The following is a 20,541-nucleotide window of genomic DNA, read 5'->3' on the forward strand; positions in this document are numbered from 1 at the left end:
CTCGTGGAAACACTCACCGCTAGTCAACGTACACCTGGCACCCTCTCGCTGACCTGTTAGCTAGGGCTTCAGGAGCTTTGCTGAAACTATGGCGGAATATCCACCTGCGCCACGGGACCTCAGGGAGCCGAGATGATTAAAAAGTGATAGGGAATTGGCAACAATTCTGTTGGAAAGGTAAGTTTATCATATTGATTGTACATTCCCCCCCCCCCCCCCCCAAAAAAAAAAAAACACTTCAAATGGAAGGGGGAACATAAAAAAGAAGCTTTAAGCTATTTGTCACTCCACAACTAAACATCAAAAGACTAATAGAACAATACTCAGGTCTACATTCTTTATCCTATTTACAAAAAACGAGTACTATTACAGCAATCTACTGCGTAGTAACAGAAGTCTGGTCTTTGTATGCTTCTGCAAGACTGTACAGTATTATACTGCCTCCCAGTGGCCAAGGTTGACACACCAGGAGTAGCACACTGAATTGAATCGTAGCATGAAATGATGCAAAAAGTTTGTTTTACATTTTATTTAAGTATACTGGTACTCTGTTTCTCATAAAGTACAATATTATAGTACAATTTTCCCTATTAAAAAAATTGTGGGGGAGGCTGGAACGGATAACATTTTCATTCATTTCAATGTGGAAAGATGATGTGTGATACAAACTGAATATAAATATACACAGTGAGGGTTTATCAATTGGTTCTTGTGACATTTTTCGTGAAAGGAAGGTAATACATTATAAAAAAGAAAAAGTACATTATTTACATATAGCCAATACATGCAGTTGGAGGGATGCTCATTAGTAGTTTACGTCGTACAATCAACTCATACAGTTTCTGAAATTTTGGCCTGCAGAATCTTCCGCACCGCAACCGGGTCAGCCCGGCCTTTGGTCTCCTTCTGAACCGAACCCATCAGCTTGTTCAGAACTTTCTTTTTGCCCGCTCGGAAGGCTTGCACCTATGCGCAACAACATAAAAATCCAATTGATTAATAATAAAATAAAATAAAAAAAATCCTTTTGAAATATGGAATGTACATTTTTTAATTTAAATTTTAAATCTTTTTTTTTTGTTAGCATTAACTGTCACAAAAGTGTAACAATGAATATGTTCAATCTAAAAAAAAAATAATAATAAAAAAAAAGATGTCTTGCATGTTTGTATGGCAATTTAATCTCAAAGCATCATGAAGTTGACAGGGTGGCAGCTCCCGACCTCGTGCGGATGCGAGTCCAGAACCTTGGCGCAGATGACGCGCACCTGCTCCATGTCACTAATGAGGCTCAAGTCCTGCTCGTGGATGATCTGAGCCGCCGTCTTTGCACCTGAACACCTCCACATCTCCTGGAACACCTGAGACGTCGACACACACGCAGGCACACATAAGTAATACTAACCACCTGTGTGTGTGTGTGTGTGTGTCAGAGAGAGAGAGAGAGAGAGTGTGTGTGAGTACTGACCTGCTTGGCCACTGAAGAGGAGTTGCTTCCTGCTTCCAGGAGCTCCAGCAGCTGGGCCATGGAGGAAGGAGAGACATGGCTAAAATCACAGCAAAAGCAATCATTGCAGATTCACACTTCATTCATCAATACAAGGAGTTGGCACACCAAGCTGTATATTTTTGCTTTGTTTGAAGAAAAATATTGCAGTTGAAAAAAAGACCAAAAAAACAAGATTCGTACTTGGCAGATCCCGATTTGAGTTTAAACCTGAAATCACTTATTTATCTAGCCATCAAACTGAATACATTTCTAGCTGAATGACTAACTAATTAACCAGCTGACTACCTTTCCAACTAGCTAAGTGACACAACCACCTGAAACAGATCATTTCTTTTTGCATTGTGGTGCCTTGAGATACGAATGACTCACTCCACTTATGAGTTTTTCGAGATACAAGCAGTCATTCGGATGATTTATTTTATTTTTTTTTTGCTTTGATTTGCGAGTGCAACCTTGAGATAGATGCGAGCACTCTATGGTAGCGGAAACTAAATTCAACTCACTTCACGATAAGCAGCCGTTTGATAAAATAGTTGACTGTCAAACTAAACGTAAAGCAAAGTCATTTACAAGCATTTAAAGCATCTTGCTGAGACACAATAGTAGTAGTAGTCCTATTCTTCGTTTGTGTCTGCATGACTGTATTATACTCCCTTGCGGTGGCCAAGGCGGGCACACCAGAAGGAACAGCACAATGAAATTAATTGCAGCATTAACCAATGGTGCAAAACCTGTTAAATTATTTACATTCATCTTATTACTCTAGTGCAATATTGTAGAGTGCTATTTTTTAATTATTAAAAAAAATAAATAAATCCAAATTTTGGGGGGGCAAGGAGGCTGGAACGGATTGAATTTCCATTCATTTTAATGGAGAAAGATGTTTGAAGCGTTTTGCGTTCCAAGTGTGGTCACAGGACAAATTAAACTCGTATCTCAAGGCACCGCTGTATTTCCAACGGGGAGCGGATGTATTTTGTACTTTACATGACGGCGCCGCCACTCAGTGAGGATGTTTTTTTCCGCCCGCATCACCTTTGGCTGACGTTCAAGTCTTGTTGTTTGAGGAAGGCCAGCAGCTCGTTTGTCACCCAGCCAATCACCTTCCTGGGCTCCCGGCTGGTGGCCTTCAGCACACTCTCAAAGTATTCCACTAGGCCTTCCTCGTTCTGCACCACACAACAACAACAACAACAACAACAACAATCAGACTAGGGCTCGGCCATTCATTGTTGTTTAATTGTCAGGCTAATTTCAAAAGTTTTTTTTTTTTTTTTTGCGTAGCTTCTGTCCCTGCTGACGTGCACTGCTTGCGTCAACAACATGGCTGCGAACAGAACATCATAAAAGCAGCCAGTTTTGCCAAATTAGCAACTTTTCCGCTAAGAAACAGAACATTTTTCACATTATTTACTGTATGACAAGAAAGGAGCCCGGTGGAAGGCAATCAGTGTCAGTTGCGTGGAGCACTGCCAAAGACATGGTACCCACTTATACGTTATAAAAGCAGTGGTTTATCCACCCATTTGGAGATGTCTGTCTGTATAGGAGAAGCTGAACATTGCAGTTTGAAGGCTCATTTTACATGTGGCAACACTGCCAATGTGAATTTATTAATGATGTCTTTAAACCCTAAAGTCAACTTGGAGCCCTGACAGTGGGACTGACCAAGAGGGTGAAGCTGTGCTCGGGCAGGATGTCGTACGTCTCCACCAGCCTGTCTCTCCTCACGCCAGGCAGCTCGGGCAGCTTGGCCCGCAAACTCTGCACCACCACCGCCTGCCGGACGTCAGCACCCGATGGAATGCGGGAAGGGTCTTCGTACACTATCAGAGGGGGAAGGTTGTCACGTGACAAAGATTACAATAAGTGGACACAACATTAGGTACACCTGCACAAGCCAATGAGCTCCAATCGCGACGCCACCAAGGCTGAACCGTCCTAAACCTGTTCATCTCACACTGTTCAACTTTCTAACAGACTAACTTTCCAACAAACTGCCTGACCAGCTAACTAACGAACCAATAGGGTTGGGCATCGTTTGAATTTGAGCGATTCCGGTTCCTTATTTCGATTCAGATTCCAAACGATTCTCGATTCCGATTCTTCTAGGGGGCTGGGTCAAATGGGTATGCCTGGTTTAAAGAAAGTGTGTACAAATGATTAACATCTATTTTGTTAGCAGCCCACAGCAAAGACTAAAATGAACATTTGACTCAGGGTTCTTTATAACAAGTATCAACATCAAACCTATGCACTGTGTGTGCAACTAACCCGATTGACTTAATATTCATTAATTGTTTCAGCTAAACGGTAAATATAGCATAGTTAAAACAGATATTTGGGACTGTTTTATCTCTTCAAATGGTTTATATGTGCAAGTTTTAACTTGACTTCATGTTTTAAGCTGAAGCCTTTTATTTTGAAGGGTACGCACCGGAACTCAGCATTTTGTTGCTGCGGTGCAGTTTTAGCTCAACGTTAAGCTTTTCTTTTTCGGTCATCTGTGCTTACGTTGATTTGAAGACTAAAATAAACGCAAAAAAATCATCAGTGCAACCGTTTATCTTGTAAGCTGCCTGAATGTTGGCAAAGGCGTATTTTATTGTTTCCCCTCACCCAATCGACAGAGTTGACTTGACTGAAGCTCCGCGTGGCATAGGCTGAGGCCCGGAGCACGTCAGACGCTACACATCGTGAAAACCTCATTTGCAATTCCAAGTGTTGCACCGAGGCGACTGGCCATTCATTTGAACAAAGTTAAGACACGCTTTTGTTCGCCGCCACAAGCACATCTTCGTGCGTGTTCTCCTTCGTTGGTTTTCGCCACTTCTTCGGGGTGGGCGGATTGTAGGCATCGAAATTCCGGGAGAACGGGAACGTTAGTCCCGGTTCCAATCGGTTCTTGATCCCCAACTTTCTAAGTTTATAACTAACTAACTTATCAACTGTTCAGCTTTCTTACTTAACTTTGTCGCTAACTATCTAGCAACAAACTACATTTCTAACAAACTGCCTTATCACCAATTTAACTAATAACTGACAGAGTAACTAACCAACTTTTGAATTAGCTGATTAACTAACTGACTAACTAACAAAATATTTTTACTAACATTGCAACTAACTCACGAATTACCATTCTAACTTTGTAACTGACTAGCTTTCTATTTAACTCATTACTAACTAGCTAACTAACTGACAAATTTTTTTGACTGACTAACGAACGTAACTCACTTTCTAACTCGGCAACTAAGCGACCTATTAACTTTAGAACCAGCCTGATCAATTAACTGTTTAAGTGACTGACTAACTTGACTATTTTGCCTGTAAAAGTTACAATTGTAGACGCAGCTCTTGTATTGGATCTCAGGTGTACCTAAGGCTGTATCCAGCAGATGCAGCTAGTTTTCAGTCACCTGTAGTCCTGGAGACCCTCTTTGTCCCTCATGGCCACAGTCGTCCTACCAAAAAAAAAACAAAAAAACAAAAAAAAACCCTGAGATAAAATATATAATACACATAAAGAATGTAGCCTCATTCATTGTTAAAGTGTCTCATTCCCAATAGGTGTGCTAAACCCCCACATTGTGATGGGATCCGTATTGTGCTTTACGCAAGCGCCTGGGCTCAGGTGCGCCATTCATTCAACTTTCCATGTTGGAAGGACTCATGGGTGGAGACAGAGAGGGGAAAGCGTGCGCCGTCCAAAACGACTCCCGTTCGGCATCATTAGTGTGATGGTAATAAACCTGGCACCGCTCTTACCCGGATTTGGGGTCACAGGCGCGGGTCTCGTTGCGCACGCTGCCTCCTCGCCGCACGACATCTGTCTGTCTCCGGATCTCGTAGTCTGGTCACGAAACAACATGAGGCGCATTATGAATCCCCTGGTGACACTGTATACTGTATAAAGGTCTTAAGAACTCATGCTGTAAAATAGACAGGAAGTTGGCAATTTTCCATCCATTTTCTATATCAATTGTCCTCAATAGGGTTGTGGGTGAGCTGGAGCCAGCTGACTTTGGACTGGTTGCCTGACTGACAGACATGTGAGGTACGGTGTCTCTACAAGTCATGAAATTTAAGTTCAAATGTTTTTTTTTTTAACTATTTAATGTAGTTATTTTGTTTCATTGTATGATGTTGGCAGTTAGGAATATTGAAATTTGGTTTGTGTGTACAGTGGACATAAGAAGTGTACGCACCCCTGAAAAGACAACTGGAACATCTGAAATTTATTTGGGGTAAATCAGAGGCACTTTAAATCCTGACTCCTGTTTAACATGACTCTGAATGTGACTTATTAATTCATTTTGTAATTATTATTATTAAGTTGTACAGATTATAGGGAAGATTAATGACGGAAAAGGTTTTTTTCATTTTTTCTTCAAAAATCTGGCATTAGTACAGGGGTGTGTAGACTTTTTATATCCACTGTATAAAATTTGATAAAAGTATCAATGATGATGAGCTAAAGACAAAATTGATAGTCCAACAATAGAACAAAAAAGAAACATATTGCAGACTTTGAAAGGCGATGCTTTTCTTTTACAATAATCAATAAAAGTTACCTGTACTTGTATTACTTTGCACTTCCAAGATCAATAACTACGCTACTCAAATCATTACTTGAATTCGGAGGCAAGTCTGTACACACCGCACTATCAATAACCTAGGCGCTCACGCAGTAGTCAAGTCATAATTACAAGAAATATTTGTATGGAAGACACATCTAGGCCATGAATATAAAACAATACAATGAAAAACAGTAAGCAGGGTCCTAACTTACAACGCTGCTCTTACTAGTTCATCACATGCCATTTGTAGCCTCGAAACGGTGTACATCAGGACCGTCGTTAACAGAGGACCGTCTGTGCAGGATCACTTACCGATAGCCCTGGCCAGGTATCGAACGCTGTTGATGTTCTTCACCTCTGTCCTGACGCCGAGCGGCTCCCCCGGTCTGTGCACCGACACGTTGGCGTCCACCCTTAGCTGGAACCTCTGCAGAAAAGTCACTTATATCTTTTCCTTTTGGGGGGGGGGGAGGAGTGGGGGGGGGGGGGGGGTTACCACACATGAACCCCCTCATGAAAAACTCACTCAGTTTGTGTCATACCCCAAATTAAAGAGATCCTGATCAAAAATGGATTTACTCTTGATTAACTGGACATTTACATGCGCTTTCATTACAGCCAGTCTACGGCCAACAAAAACCCATAAAAAAAGAAAGAAAGAAAGAATTAAACCCCCAAGATAAAAGCCCCCTAATGACTATGTCCCCTTCATACAGAAGACAATGATGAAAGAAAAAAATATATATATATATTTTTTTTTTAATTGTCCAAAAAGCTCCACTTGCTGAGGATAAGCGGTACAGAAAATGAATGGATGTTCATGTTTTTTTTTGGTGTGGCAATTGACTTTGAAACAAACAAGAAAAAAAAGCCACAGTCACACCTCGAATTAAAAGTGTTGATGAGATGACCAAATGTCAAGGTTTTGCTCTTGAAAATGTCTAAAAATATCCACTTTGTGCCAACAGGGGGCAGTCAAACCAAGGTGGAAACACTCATAGTAACAGGATGAGCAACTTGATGGTTGGTGTACTCAATTTCCAAGGCAGAAGCAAAACAATTCCTCTTTTCCCCCCTCTTCTATAATTTGAATACCCACTCTCATTACTGCTCTTCTTTTAGCCTCCATGCCAACTGGTAAAATAATGAGCACCAGTTTAACTTCTCAGCCTTAAAAAAATACTCAGTAATGTTAATCTACAAAATGTAAAATAGTAAGAAAAAAATGGGAATAAATGATGTAAAATTGAGGCCAGCTGCACCCGTTCATTAAAATGCAGCGGGCAAGTGTTGTGCATTTTCCCTCTAAAGGTTTCTTTTTTTCTTCCTGAAAAGCAGGAGAATAATAAATATTTCATCTGCTTGCCGTATTGACTCATACTCCACGAGCAAGGTGGGAAAGATTTGTTTCCAAATAGAGCTCACCTCGTCTGTTTCTTAATTTCCTCACCCTGGACGACGCAGCTCACACAGAGAGCGTCGGGTGATAATTGACCCCAATTCCCGCGTCTTGCTAGCTGTTGGCGGCCTCTCACGGCCCGCCGACGTCACTTCTCTCAGACTACGCTTGCACACTCATTCTGCTAAATAGTAACCTGGCCAGCTTGTGTTCAATCGGTACTTAACGACTATGGGCTATGTTACTATGTTACCACACATTTGCGGTGCTCCAATCGATTGGCAACCGGTCATGATCAGCCGATTTCCGTGGAAAAGCATGTGATCGGCATATGCCAATCAATGTAGATATCAGTGGTGGGAGTAAGTCACATATATTCAAGTCACTGTGGGGGGAAAAAAAATCGAGTCGCCACTAAATTTCAAGCAAATCGAGTCAAGCCATGACTTGGTTTAAGCAAGTCGCAAGTCAAGTCATACAATCTTGCTCCAGTCCCAACATATGTTGGAATGGTAATAAAATGTTTTGAACAAATATTTCCCCCACCCCCCAGAAATCATGGCTAAAAAAAAGTATTCACACCCTATGAAAGTTAAATGAACAACTGAAATTATGATTGATTGAATTTATTGCACTGAATTGCTTTTAAAGTCATGCGAACAAAATCTGCATTCCTCCAGTGTCCACTTTAATGAAATCACTCAGTCGGGTTTGTTCATTTTAGACGCACTTCCATACACTTACATTTGGACAATTTACAATTCTCATTAGATGAAAGCTTATGTTTCACATGCTGTGGTCTCAATTTTAAAAGCATACAGTAGTGCAGAAAGCTTTAGCACAGAGCCGACACAACAGATGACATTTGAATGGTGAAACTTCAATAACCACGTTCAGTAGTGTGCAATTTATATTCACACGTAGCTACTCACAATTTGTACTGTACTTACTAATAGTGCAACGCACTTCAACATTTTATATCGCCATGATCGTAATGCAAAGCGGTCCCATACAACAGACTTATAACGCAAACGTCTCCACACTTTTTTTTTATATATATATCTCCACAACGCTAGCAACGCCGCTTCACTTCTGCTTTTTGCGGTTAGCATTCTATTTTAGACGGTACTTTCTGCTCTCGAAACTCAGTCTATGAAACTTAATGTTTGACCAGCTAGCTAAACTGTTCAATTAGGTTACCCGTCTTTGTGAGTTTTGTAGTGACTGTTGAATTTCGACGTCGTTGTTGTGATTGTGTCTTTAATGCACGAGTAGGTTGCCATCCTCTTTTTGCAGACTTCACCGGCAACATTAAAATTGTATTATTTTAGGAGCTCCTTCCATCGTTGTTCATGCAGGTGGCTACGTCACAGTGGCAAGTGCTCAACAACGCAACCTGTCTTGCCAGGTTGGCGCGAATGACCCCCCTAAACGTCCAGCCGTCCATTTTCCAAACCGCTTATCCTCACTCGGGTCACGGGCGTGCTGGAGCCTATCCCAGCTGACTCTGGGCGAGAGGCGGGGTGCACCCTGAACTGGTCGCCAGCCAATGGCCGGGCACATAGAAACAAACAACCATTCACACCTGCGGACAATTTAGTCTTCAATTAACCTACCATGCATGTTTTTCGGCTGTGGGAGGAAACCGGAGTGACCGACAGAAATGTGACAACATAAAGACAAAAAATTGCCAGCATGTTGCAATGGAATTTGCAATGGAATGATGATTTTTCAAGTTGCTCAACACATTGAACAACTTTTCATTGCCATTGGATTCGCATTTGTCCAACAGGATACAACAACTTTTTAAAAAGGACTAACGTCTAATCTCGAGACTTTGCTCCTCAAAGTGAAGCAAATGGACATAAGAGTTGCTGATACTGTACTGTACTCAAGTTGTTTTGCTTTCAGTGAGAGGAAGCACTTAGTCAAGGGTGTGTGAAGGTCACGCTCCCAATCATGTGGCGACTTGTTCTCTGGCCAAAACTTGACATGACAACCACGTGACAATAACACACGCTCACAGAGGTATGCATAGAACAAAATCTTTATGGTACTCGAGAGGGAGCTGTGTGGAACGATTTGGTTCCATAATATTGGACACAGCTCACATGATGACACGGTACTTTCTTACAAGCACAGAAATCTAATTATTCAACGGTGTCAAACAAAAGTGCATGTTCCAGTTTTTGTGTTTTTCCGAAATTGTACAAGTGCTCATAGTGTTCAAAACACTCTTAGCTCAAAACATCTTTCCCTAGTGAAATGAATGGAAAGGCCATTAATCCTTTCCAGCCCCCCCCCCCCCAATTTTTTTTTTGTCTTCAATAAATTAAAATAGCACTTTAATATTGTACTTTATAAAAACATGCAGTAATAACTTCATTACATAAAAGAATGAAACTGTTCATGCATCATGATTTTATGCTGCGATCCAATTCAATGTGCTGTGCCTGCCTTGGCCACCGGGATGCAGTAAAAAATGGAGACACAAATGAAGAATAGACTGTGAGTAACTCTTTAAAATGTTTTAACATTGATCATTTTTCATAGGAGACAAAGAGCACAGTGTTTCCCACAGGACTGGAATCTATTTGTGGTGGTGGGTATCCGGCGGCTGGCCGGGGGTTTTAGGGGTGGGACAGGGGTTAAAGTTAAACAAACACTTACCCAATAACTTGGAATACTGTAGATTAAAATATTTCAATAAAAAAATACAATCGCTTAAATAAATAAATACAAATGAATTAATATAAAATTTAAAATCACACACTTACAGGGCTCTACACTAACTTTTCTACTGATAGCACTGGACCATGCATGGTGTGCAGTCTTACGTAATTGGCATACCGTAGCTTGGTATAAACACAATCAGAATCATCTTTATTTGCCAAGTATGTCCAAAAAACACACAAGGAATTTGTCTCAGGTAGTTGGAGTCGCTCGAGTACGACAACAGACAGTCAATTGACAGAGAACACTGTTGAGACATAAAGACATTGAGGAAAAAACAGTCACTGAGCAATAAAGGGTTAATAGTTATCTGGTAATGCCGGTGCATTTATTTATTTATTTTTGACAATTGTGCAAAAGATGCAGAGTCCTCTAGCACTTATAATAAAGTGACTCAAGTATTTTAGTGTGTATATGAAGTTTGTCTGCAACAAGCATTGGCTGATTAAACAGGTAATTTTTTGTGAAAAGACATAATAGAAACAGCAAATACAGTGATTGACTGGTTAGCACATGGGCCTCACAGTTCTGGGGACTCGAGTTCAAATCCGGCCACCCCTGTGTAAGGTTATGCATGTTCTCTCCATGCCTATGTGGTAGGTTAATTCATCCATCCATCCATTTTCTGAAATTAAATTAATGTAACAGCAGCATGGGGGTTTGGATTAAGGGGGGAAAAAATGAGTGTGATTTGAATATAAAACATTTCTTTGATAGCAAATTAGCAGAACTTGATTTTTTTTGTAACAATGTAGTTGTTTTTAAAACATGCAGTACTGTGCCTAAAATTACAACTCAATACATTTGTTGGAACTTTTTAAAAATGACTTTTACATTACAGTATGAGCCCCGTGGCAGTATGAAGTGAAGTGGGGCGCTGACACTGTCTTATATTAATGGTGGACATGAGACTTTGAGTTGCATATCGATCCTTATTTGTTTCACAAAGATCATTGAGACAGCTTTAAAACTGTAAAATTTTGGAGGAAGTCACTGGAGATAAGTTACGCCTCGTGCTTGGCACTGCAGCTTTGGTTCGCTTCCCGTTATAGTCTTTAAACTCAAAAGATCCTGGCGACTGCTTTGCCCAACATCGAGTGGGATTTCCAAGCGAAAATACACACAATAATCGAATCTAAATGATTAGATGAGATTTGAAATTGTAAATATCTGTTTTTTAAACGTCTCTAAAACCGCAACTGTCGATGCAAAACTCTACCATCTGAATAGCATTTTCCATATATGTTAGTCGTTCGGGAGGCGAATCGGGACCGACACAAAACGTCAGCGCACATTCGCTGTCGTGGGGGATGCAAATCAGGACCAATACAAAACGTCACCGCATGTTCGCTTCCATGGGGGATGCAAGTCGGGACCAACTCGAATGGTGTCTGAAAAGCAGCCGATGAAATGTTTTTTTCTTGCTATAGCGCACATAAAGGAAGCAGCCCGGCCGTCCACGTGATGTCACTCGTGTCACATAGCAATGATGGAGAAATTAAGTATAAATAATCAATCGTCCGTGAGCTGATCACATGAAGACGAAATGTCACGCCGCAAACAGGAACTGCGGCCATTCATGTCATGAGCACATGTGGCAAACAAAAATACAGACGAGCAGTACCGAAGTAGAAGTAAACATGCTTGTGCACAGGTTGAAGTACTGATTCAAATCTTTAAAGTCAAGAAGAAGAAGAAGAAGAATCACCTTTATTGTCATGAACATGCATGCATGCACATGAAATTTGTTCTCTGCATTTTACCCATCACAGTGAACTGGAGAAGGGGGGTAACTGAAGCGCCCGGGGAGCATTTCAGGATATCAGTGTCTTGCTCAAGGACACCACAACTGTGAGTCCAGGGGATGCTGGCAGATGGTCCAGTCAGGGTCTTGAACCTAGGTCCCCCACAGTGGCAGGCGATGATCTTGAACATTGGTCCACAGCTGCCCAAAAGTGCAAATAATTTTTTTTACTGTTCATTACATGAATTACGTACCGGATTGGTCGTAGCCCAGGTTAACAACATTTGCCACCGGCACTGTTAACATACAGGGGGCTGGTTGAAATTCAGCTAGTGTGGGTCGAAGACGAAGGAGGTGGAATGCGGGTTCTTAAGCAGAAAGAGAAGAGGAAAGCACAGAGCCTAGAACTGAATGTGGGGACTTTGAATGTTGACACAGTACCCAGAGAGGAACTTTGGTACTGCATGCGGAAGTCTGGAGTGGCAGAGAAGTATTTTCAAATAGTACAGGACATGTATGTGGGCAGTGAGGCTACAAGGAGAAGAGATAGCAGGGGTGGTGGACTTGAAATACTTGGAGTCAACACTCCAGAGCAATGGTGAGTGTGGTCAGGAAGTGAAGAAACGGGTCCACGCAGGTTGGAATGGGTGGAGGTGTGTCATGAAGAGCCTCTGCTTGGATGAAGGGCAAAGTTTAAAAGACAGTGGCGAGGCCAGCCACGATGTACGGATTAGAGACATTGGCACTGAAGAGACAACAGGAAGCAGAGCTGGAGGTGGCGGAAATGAAAATGTTGAGGTTCTCTCTAGGAATGAGCAGGTTGGATATGATTTGAAATGAATTCATCAGAGGTCCAGAGGAGAGGTAGTCAGTATTATTGGTAGAAGGATGATGAGGATGGAGCTGCCAGGCAAGAGAGCTAGAGGAAGACCGAAGAGAAGGTTGATGGATGTCGTGAGGGAAGACATGAGGGAAGTTGGTGTTCGAGAGGAGGATGCAGGAGACAGGCTTCCATGGAAAAGGATGACACGCTGTGGCGACACCTAACGGGACAAGCCCAAAGGAAAAGAAGAAGAGATGCAATACCTGTTTTGATAACTTGGCTCAATGAAAACAAAGTGTACACCAAATAACTTTACTCATTTATTCACTCTTTTTATTTGACTTTTTATACGATCAAAAAAACAGAGGTGGGTAGTAACACGATAGTTGATCAGGTATTTTTCATTTTATTTATTTATTTTTTTATTCAACACAAACAATCAGGCCGGCACGGTGGTTAGCGCGTCTGCCTCACAGTTCTGGGGACCGGGGTTCAAATCCCGGCCCCGCCTGTGTGGGTTTTTATCCGGGCACTCCGGTTTCCTCCCACATCCCAAAAACATGTGTGGTAGGTTGATTGAGGAGTGTAAATTGTCCGTAGGTGTGAATGTGAGTGCTAATGGTTGTTTGTTTCTATGTGGCCTGCTATTGGCTGGTGACCGGGTCAGGGTGTACCCGGCCTGCCGCCTGAAGATAGCTGGGATAGGCTCCAGCAGCCCGCGACCCAAGTGAGGATAAGTGGTAAAGAAAATGGAAACAAACAATCAGTCTGCTTTCATGGAGGACTACAGAAATTGCAGGATATTTACTGTTGAGAGGCTGAAATTCTGAGGATTTTGACAATTTTAACGACTCTAAACGATTAAGCGATTACAAAAATTGATTATTTGTCAATTAATCCATTAATTGTTGCACCACTAGATGAGATTAAAAGTAAAAATGTGTTAGGAAAAGAAAAACTCAAAGAAAAGTATAGCTGAACACAAATCTACCCAAGTACAGTAATGAAGTATTTGTACTGTCCGCCAGTGGTCATGAGGAAGAAGACATTGTGTGTAATTGTCTTTTTGCCAGCTGGTGATCAAGCGAGGAACGCTTTCCTCTCACACGCACGCATACACACACAAACACACACGCCCACACAGAGCCCTTCCTCCTTCTGTCTCAAAAAGCATAAGAAGAAGAAACTCCTCTGGAGTCACGGAACCAAGTGGTCGCCATGAGTTTTGAGGAAATCCTCAATGATGTCGGCGGCTTCTCCAACTTCCAGTTCCTGGTTCTGAGCATCCTGTGCCTCCCACGGGCCATTCTGCCGCTCCACTTCCTGCTGCACAACTTTGTGTCGGCGACGCCCGCTCACCGCTGCGCCCTCAGGAGCCGGGCCGGCCACCTCGGGACCCCAGACTTTACCCGCCCGGACGACGGCATCTGGAGCTCGTGCGGCATCTACGACGCGGAGCTGACGACCGGCAACCTGACCCGGGAGAAGAACTGGACTGGCCCTTGTCCTCACGGCTATGTCTACGACCGATCCGAGTTCAGCTCTACCACCGCCACAGAGGTGAGCCAAAGTTCACCTGTGCCACTTGAAACCTTTACATGTAGTAACCCCTCCTCACTCACGTGTCATTTCCCACCCCCCAAACTTCAGAGGCCCATCTACCCCATCACTCCAGTGAGTGCCAACCACCTCTGGAAAGACTATTCAGTCCTTGTTTATGTCAATGATAAGGACACTTCATGTCATGATGATTCAGCACAGACCAGGTCTTGATTGTGAGCACAGGTTGTGAGCACATCTTGTTAGACATTCCTTTAAATTCTACAGCTATTTACCACATACCATCCATCCATCCATTTTTTGAGCCGCTTCTCCTCACAAGGGTCGCGGGCGTGCTGGAGCCTATCCCAGCTGACATCGGGCAGGAGGCGGGGTACACCCTGAACTGGTTGCCAGCCAATCGCAGGGCACATACAAACAAACACCCATTCACACTCACATTCACACCTACGGGCAATTTAGAGTTGTCAATTAACATGTTTTTGGGATGTGGGAGGAAACCGGAGTGCCCGGAGAAAACCCACGCAGGCACGGGGAGAACATGCAAACTCCACACAGGCGGGGCCGGGGATTGAACCCGGGTCCTCAGAACTGTGAGGCTGACGCTCTAACCAGTCGTCCACCGTGCCGCTATTTACCACATACCTTACAGTAAAATACTTCAACGTGATTTTACAGTAATTAACTACAGTTTCCACTGTATCATGGGATTTTGGTTAACGTCACACAGAGAGTTTCTGTATTTTGCATGCAGCAGAATTGTGAAGCCATGTGCTCTCAGCATGCATTGCACCATCAAATGTTGAATTGTTGCTGTAAAAAAAGACGTTAATCCTTCATGTTCATGAATGATAAAGATTAACGTAACATTGATCATGTATGTTTATGTTACCCATAGTTGAAAAGTCTGTCTAACTCTCGCATTCCATGTACACAATGTTGCACTTTTTTCATAAAACCCTGACAGTGGGTTGTGTGCAATAGAGTGACAACCCAGTCAGTTCTTCTGTATGCTAAGTGAAGTTACGATAAGCGTTATCTGGCCTACTTCTGCAAGCCAAAAGAGCTCCCGTTTACCTTGTGTAACTTGTCAGCACCACATTCAATAGAAGCATTGATTTGACACTATTGTCAATAAGTTACTGTAAACTTGATTACTATTGTTACTAGACCCTGTGAAATGTCTAACAGTGAAGTCTTGAACTCTGTGTGTGGGTGCAGTGGGATCTGGTGTGTGAGGAGCATAGACTGAATCAGGCGTTGGCAACGTATTTCTTCCTGGGGGTTACCTTTGGTGCCATCCTATTTGGACATCTCTCCGACAAGTAAGTATGCAGACGGGAAAAGAAAACAAACCTCAATCTTTTCTCCCAAAAATCAACTTCATCTTGTGTGACTCTTGTAAACGAGCATGAAAATGAGGAACTATTCAAGAAATCCATCAATTTCCAGCTTTTTTTTTTTTTTGTATGTCTTGCCGGACTCTGAGAAGAGGGTGTTGGCCGCTGGACTGGCGGCCCGGGCTTTTGGCCCAGCCCTTAGTGCACTCGTCTCTCAACCTGCAAACGGTGGTCACGTGGGTCGGACTCTCGGACAGGATCGCACCAGATGACGTGTGTACGGCTGTCACTCCGACGGAAAAGCACACAGGTGATCCTGGTGGGCTGGCTGCTGTGGAAAAGGTTTGCGCATGCAAAAACAGGCGCAAACTTGGACTTTCCTACCTGAACGCTGCCAGGATTGCATCTGCCAAATGCCCAAAATTGCCACACGATTAAATTTTCTACCCGCACACACATAATCCGGGGAGGAGTTTAGTGTATCGGTGCCTCGACAAACGAGAGTTTCAAGATACAGGACGCCGTTCAGCTGATTATTTTTTTTTCTTTAGCTTTGAATTGCAAGCACGAACTTGAGATACGAACATTGAATGATGGCAGTGATCTCGATTCACTTCACAGCAGGCAGCAGTTTTGCAGGTAGGACTGGTGAAAAGAAGAGCCTTCAAGCGGTTTATTGACACTCCCAGGTTAAGTTGACTGTCAAACTAAACAACAAATAAACACAACTACATGTGTATTTAAAACATCCACATAGTTGAGCCTTTATTCTGCTAGCTTAATGCTAATGCTGACAGATTTGGGAAACTCCATTGACGTGCTAACGCTGGCACTAAATAGCGTCTATGTTGCTGTGCTGCAACCATTTCAGCAACGGATATTTGAGCACAAACACGTGTAGAAAGAGAATATAACTCACCGGCACAGACTACACTCACAGTCATAGTCTTTATCCTCTGCGTAGAACGACTAATATTAGTGCTGTACTGAGAAGCTGATGTCGCAATAAACAGTATAGCCGTCTGTCCGTCTTATACTGCTCCCTGGTGGCCAAGTCGGGCACAACAGAATGAGCAGTGCTTCATTCATGCAGTGTGACAAAAAAAATTTGGTTCTGTTTAATTCAGTTGAATAAAGTCATTAATGATTTATGAAATGTTTATATAAACTGTAATATTATAAACTTCTATTTTTCTCAGGAAGAGGGAGGCTGGAACGAATTAAAAGCTTTTTATATTCGTTCCAAATTCGCTTCAGTGGGGAAAAGAGGATTTGAGATGTGAATGTTTTGATCGTAGTCACAGAACAAATTCAACTTGTATCTCCACTGTAGATGCGACATGCGGATGCGTTTGGAAGTCCTCAAACCTTGGAGGAGTGGCGCTGGCTGATTTTTGCATCTTTAAAAATCCCGTTCAAAAACGGAGTGTTGTGAGGAGGGTGTGTGGCCAAATGAGAAGGGGCGTGGCCAAATAGAGGGGGAGTGACCAAAATGAGGCCACTGGGAGGAGAGGCAGCTTAATTTCCAAAGCGCATTTCATGCACAAGCTAATTGAATGTGCTTTACAATATTAAAAGTAGAACATTTAAAAGCATTTCAAACAAAGTGCTTTGTGCTCGTGTCAACTTTTTTTAAATGCCTGAAACAAAAATAACGGAGACATGTTGACAAATGCAATTTTGGAGCTTGTAATCTAACGGCTGACTCCTCATGGATACTTGTGGCTTTTTGACAGGTATTTTGTCAAGAAGAAGAAGAAATGCTACTTGTTGTGCTTGGGCTACGTTGCGCTCACTGCTTTAGTTGCTTGCGCGATCGATAGAGAGACACGACTCTGTTCGACCAATCCAAGGTGACCGCTGGCGACGCTTGACTCCATTTGCCTGATCGAAAGGGCGGATCTGTGGCGGTCACGTGACATCACTTGAAGGTCACATGATGGTCACGTGACATCACTTGATGGTCACATGACAGTCACATGACATCACATGATGGTCATGTAACGGCGGAGGTTGTCATGGTCTGTGTTATGGTTTGGGTTGTGTTTAGTTTTGTTCCATGTTTTCCTGTGTTCCGTGTTTGGCGTGTGCTCATTAGGTTGTTGTGTCCACCTGCTCTCGTCTACCTTGTGTCGACCAATCAGCTCTCTCCAGCCACTCGTGTCTTGTCCAGGTGTTCCTCGTTGTCTCGTCAATCTGTTTGTATTTAGTTCCCTGGTTTCTTTCAGTTCTTGTCGGTTCATTGTCGTTGTCTTTGCAGTATGTCATTGTCAGGTGTCATTGTCCCTATCTGTTCTCCGGCCTACTCACCAGTGATAGTTTGTTTCCAGTTTTAGGTATTTAAGTGTTTCTTTGTTACTTTGGTTTGGTTGTGGGACTTTGTTTAGTTTTGCTTTATCCACGTTCCTTGTTGGCCGTTTTTGAAGATGAAATATTTTTTGGAGACTCCCGCACTCCTGCCTTGCCTCCCTGCTTCTCTGCACTTGGGTCCTCCGTGTTCTTGCCTTGCGTTCCTCACCTTCAACCAAACCCCAACCGTGACAGAGGTGGGTAGTAACGCGCTACATTTACTCTGTTACATTTACTCGAGTAACATTTTCGATAAACTGTACTTATCAGAGTACTTTTTACTTTTACTTGGGTATTTATGTGAAGGATCGATACTTTTACTCCATTACAATGATATACATGCCGTTCGCTACTTTTATTGATCCATTCATGCGTGTGTGCGTCTATTTTTAGACTCCATCTTTGACTTCCGCATAGGGCGCCTGTTGCGCCAATCAAACGTAAACACTGTCATTTGATGTCACAAGGCTATATCTTGATCATCGTTCTCATGTGTACAGGTTTGGCCGAAAGATGATTCTCGTGGCGGCGTTGGCGGGCACCACCATGTTGGGCGTTACCTCAGCCTTCTCCAGCTCTTACGTGATGTTTGCTGTGTCGCGGGCACTGAGCGGCGTGACGCTGAGCGGCATGTCCATCATCGGCACGGTTCTGGGTGAGCGATGCCCGTTTCGTGCTTCCCGCCCCGAGCGTTAACGGCTCGTGTCTCTCTCAGGCATAGAGTGGACGGACGTGAAGCACCGCACCCTGACAGGCACGATCATCAGTTTGTCGTGGAGCGTGGGCAACATGCTGCTGGCCCTGCTGGCCTACGCCATTCGAGACTGGCGCCACTTGATGCTGGCAGTGACAGCGCCGTGTGTACTGACCTTGATCAGCTGCTGGTAAGTAAGAAGTGGGTCTGCAGCGTCCGCATACCGCGACCCTTGACCCGCGATCTCTCTCCGGCCGTCCAGGTGGCTGCCTGAGTCGGCCCGCTGGCTGCTCGCCAACGGTAGGACCATAGAGGCCCGCGAGTGCCTTCTTCGCTGCGCCAAAATGAATGGGAAGAATGCCAGCCGACTGCAGCCAGAAGTAGGTGTCGCCACGCAGGCGTGAATCCACGCTTACTGCGAAGTTTCAAATTAAAAGCGCCTCTCGTCACAGTTTCTGGACAAGGCGGCAGCGTCCGACGTGGCCAACAAGACTCATTCCTACTTGGACCTGCTCAAGACTCCTCAGCTGAGGAAGATTACATTGGTCTCCGGACTCTTCTGGTTTTCCGTGGCCTCCTTGTACTACGGCATCAGCTTCAGGATCTCAGGCTTTGGTGTCAGCATCTACCTCACGCAGTTCATCTACGGTGCTATCGAAGCGCCTGCCAAAATCCTGACCTACTTTGTTCTGGACTGGATCGGGCGGCGTAACGGTCAGGCGGGGTTTCTGATCATGACTGGAGCGCTCATAGCCGTCAACGCTGCCATCCCGCTTGGTAAGCACCAATGGCAGACTCCGCAAATGTTTGCTCGGAATGAGCTTTGATCTTGTGCGTTTTTCATTGGTCTGACAGACTTGTCCGTGCTTCGGACCTGCGTGGCTGTGGTGGCGAAGGGCTTCTCTGAGGCGGCGTTCACCACTGCGTTCCTCTACTCAGCTGAGCTTTTCCCAACCGTCCTTCGGTAAGACCGCTTAGCCTGACTTCTTGAGTTGGCTGGATTGGCTTTGCATCAGCCTACAGAAGCTCTGTATCAGCCAGATAGCCGTTTCTGGGTTTTGTTAGCCTTGACATGACTTCTCTTGATAGCACAGAGTTATCATCTTGTTATGCAAGTCAGTTTGATTCTGTTTTCAGGTAGCCGATGCCGCTAGCATGTTAACAGAGCTAACCCTAGAAGCTTTCATTGGACAGGCAGTGCGGAATCGGCTACACTTCCTGCCTGGGTCGCATCGGGAGCTCGTTGGCCCCGATGATTATGCTTTTGGAGGACACTTGGCTCTTCCTGCCGCCACTCATCTTTTCCTCCCTGGGAATATTCAGCGGCATGCTTGTCTTGCTGCTGCCCGAGACGCTGGACGTGCACCTGCCAGAGTACATTCTGGACATTGAGGAGGGAAGGTAGGCAGCGCAAAGGAAAATGTATTGACAGTATGCCCTTGCATTTCCCCCTACAGTCAAAAGACAGCAGCACACCTTTAAATAAGCCCTTTTGTTGGTGTTCAGACACAGGAAGTCGGAGGGCAACGACCATTGTAGCGCTGAGATGACAGTCAACAGCATTACGACCGCGGCGGCACCGCGGGATTAGCATGACCAATCAGAGTGGTGGTGGATCGACAACTTTGATTGGCTGACACTTGAATCGACATGTTCAACTTTTTCAAATGAAATAACCTGAGAATCACAAAATCCTTCTGAAAATAAAGAATATAATAGATTGGCTTTTATTCTCACTATACACATGTACAATGAGATTGAAAGCAGTGCCTCTTCGAGCGTATTTGATGCAAGTGGATAAAGAATAGAATT

General features: G+C 43.7%; 2 protein-coding genes across 2 annotated transcripts; one reads left to right on the forward strand and one right to left on the reverse strand.

The window, feature by feature from the left end:
• Positions 1-125: 125 nt before the first annotated feature.
• Positions 126-7,192, reverse strand: LOC133477030 (glutamyl-tRNA(Gln) amidotransferase subunit B, mitochondrial-like). The gene is made up of 9 exons (XM_061771267.1): positions 7,187-7,192; positions 6,400-6,514; positions 5,276-5,360; positions 4,943-4,971; positions 3,179-3,336; positions 2,546-2,679; positions 1,469-1,547; positions 1,224-1,361; positions 126-966 (listed from the first exon to the last, which is right to left on the reverse strand). Exons 1-9 carry the CDS (start codon positions 7,190-7,192, stop codon positions 832-834), a joined length of 879 nt encoding a protein of 292 aa, XP_061627251.1. The 3' UTR covers positions 126-831.
• Positions 7,193-13,962: 6,770 nt separating this feature from the next.
• Positions 13,963-20,005, forward strand: slc22a7a (solute carrier family 22 member 7a). The gene is made up of 8 exons (XM_061770981.1): positions 13,963-14,346; positions 15,568-15,671; positions 18,536-18,690; positions 18,751-18,919; positions 18,992-19,109; positions 19,182-19,506; positions 19,585-19,693; positions 19,867-20,005. Exons 1-8 carry the CDS (start codon positions 14,005-14,007, stop codon positions 19,868-19,870), a joined length of 1,326 nt encoding a protein of 441 aa, XP_061626965.1. The 5' UTR covers positions 13,963-14,004; the 3' UTR covers positions 19,871-20,005.
• Positions 20,006-20,541: the final 536 nt, after the last annotated feature.

The sequence above is a fragment of the Phyllopteryx taeniolatus genome, chromosome 4 (genome assembly GCF_024500385.1).
Source record: "Phyllopteryx taeniolatus isolate TA_2022b chromosome 4, UOR_Ptae_1.2, whole genome shotgun sequence".
In the NCBI taxonomy this organism is placed as follows: Eukaryota; Metazoa; Chordata; class Actinopteri; order Syngnathiformes; family Syngnathidae; genus Phyllopteryx; species Phyllopteryx taeniolatus.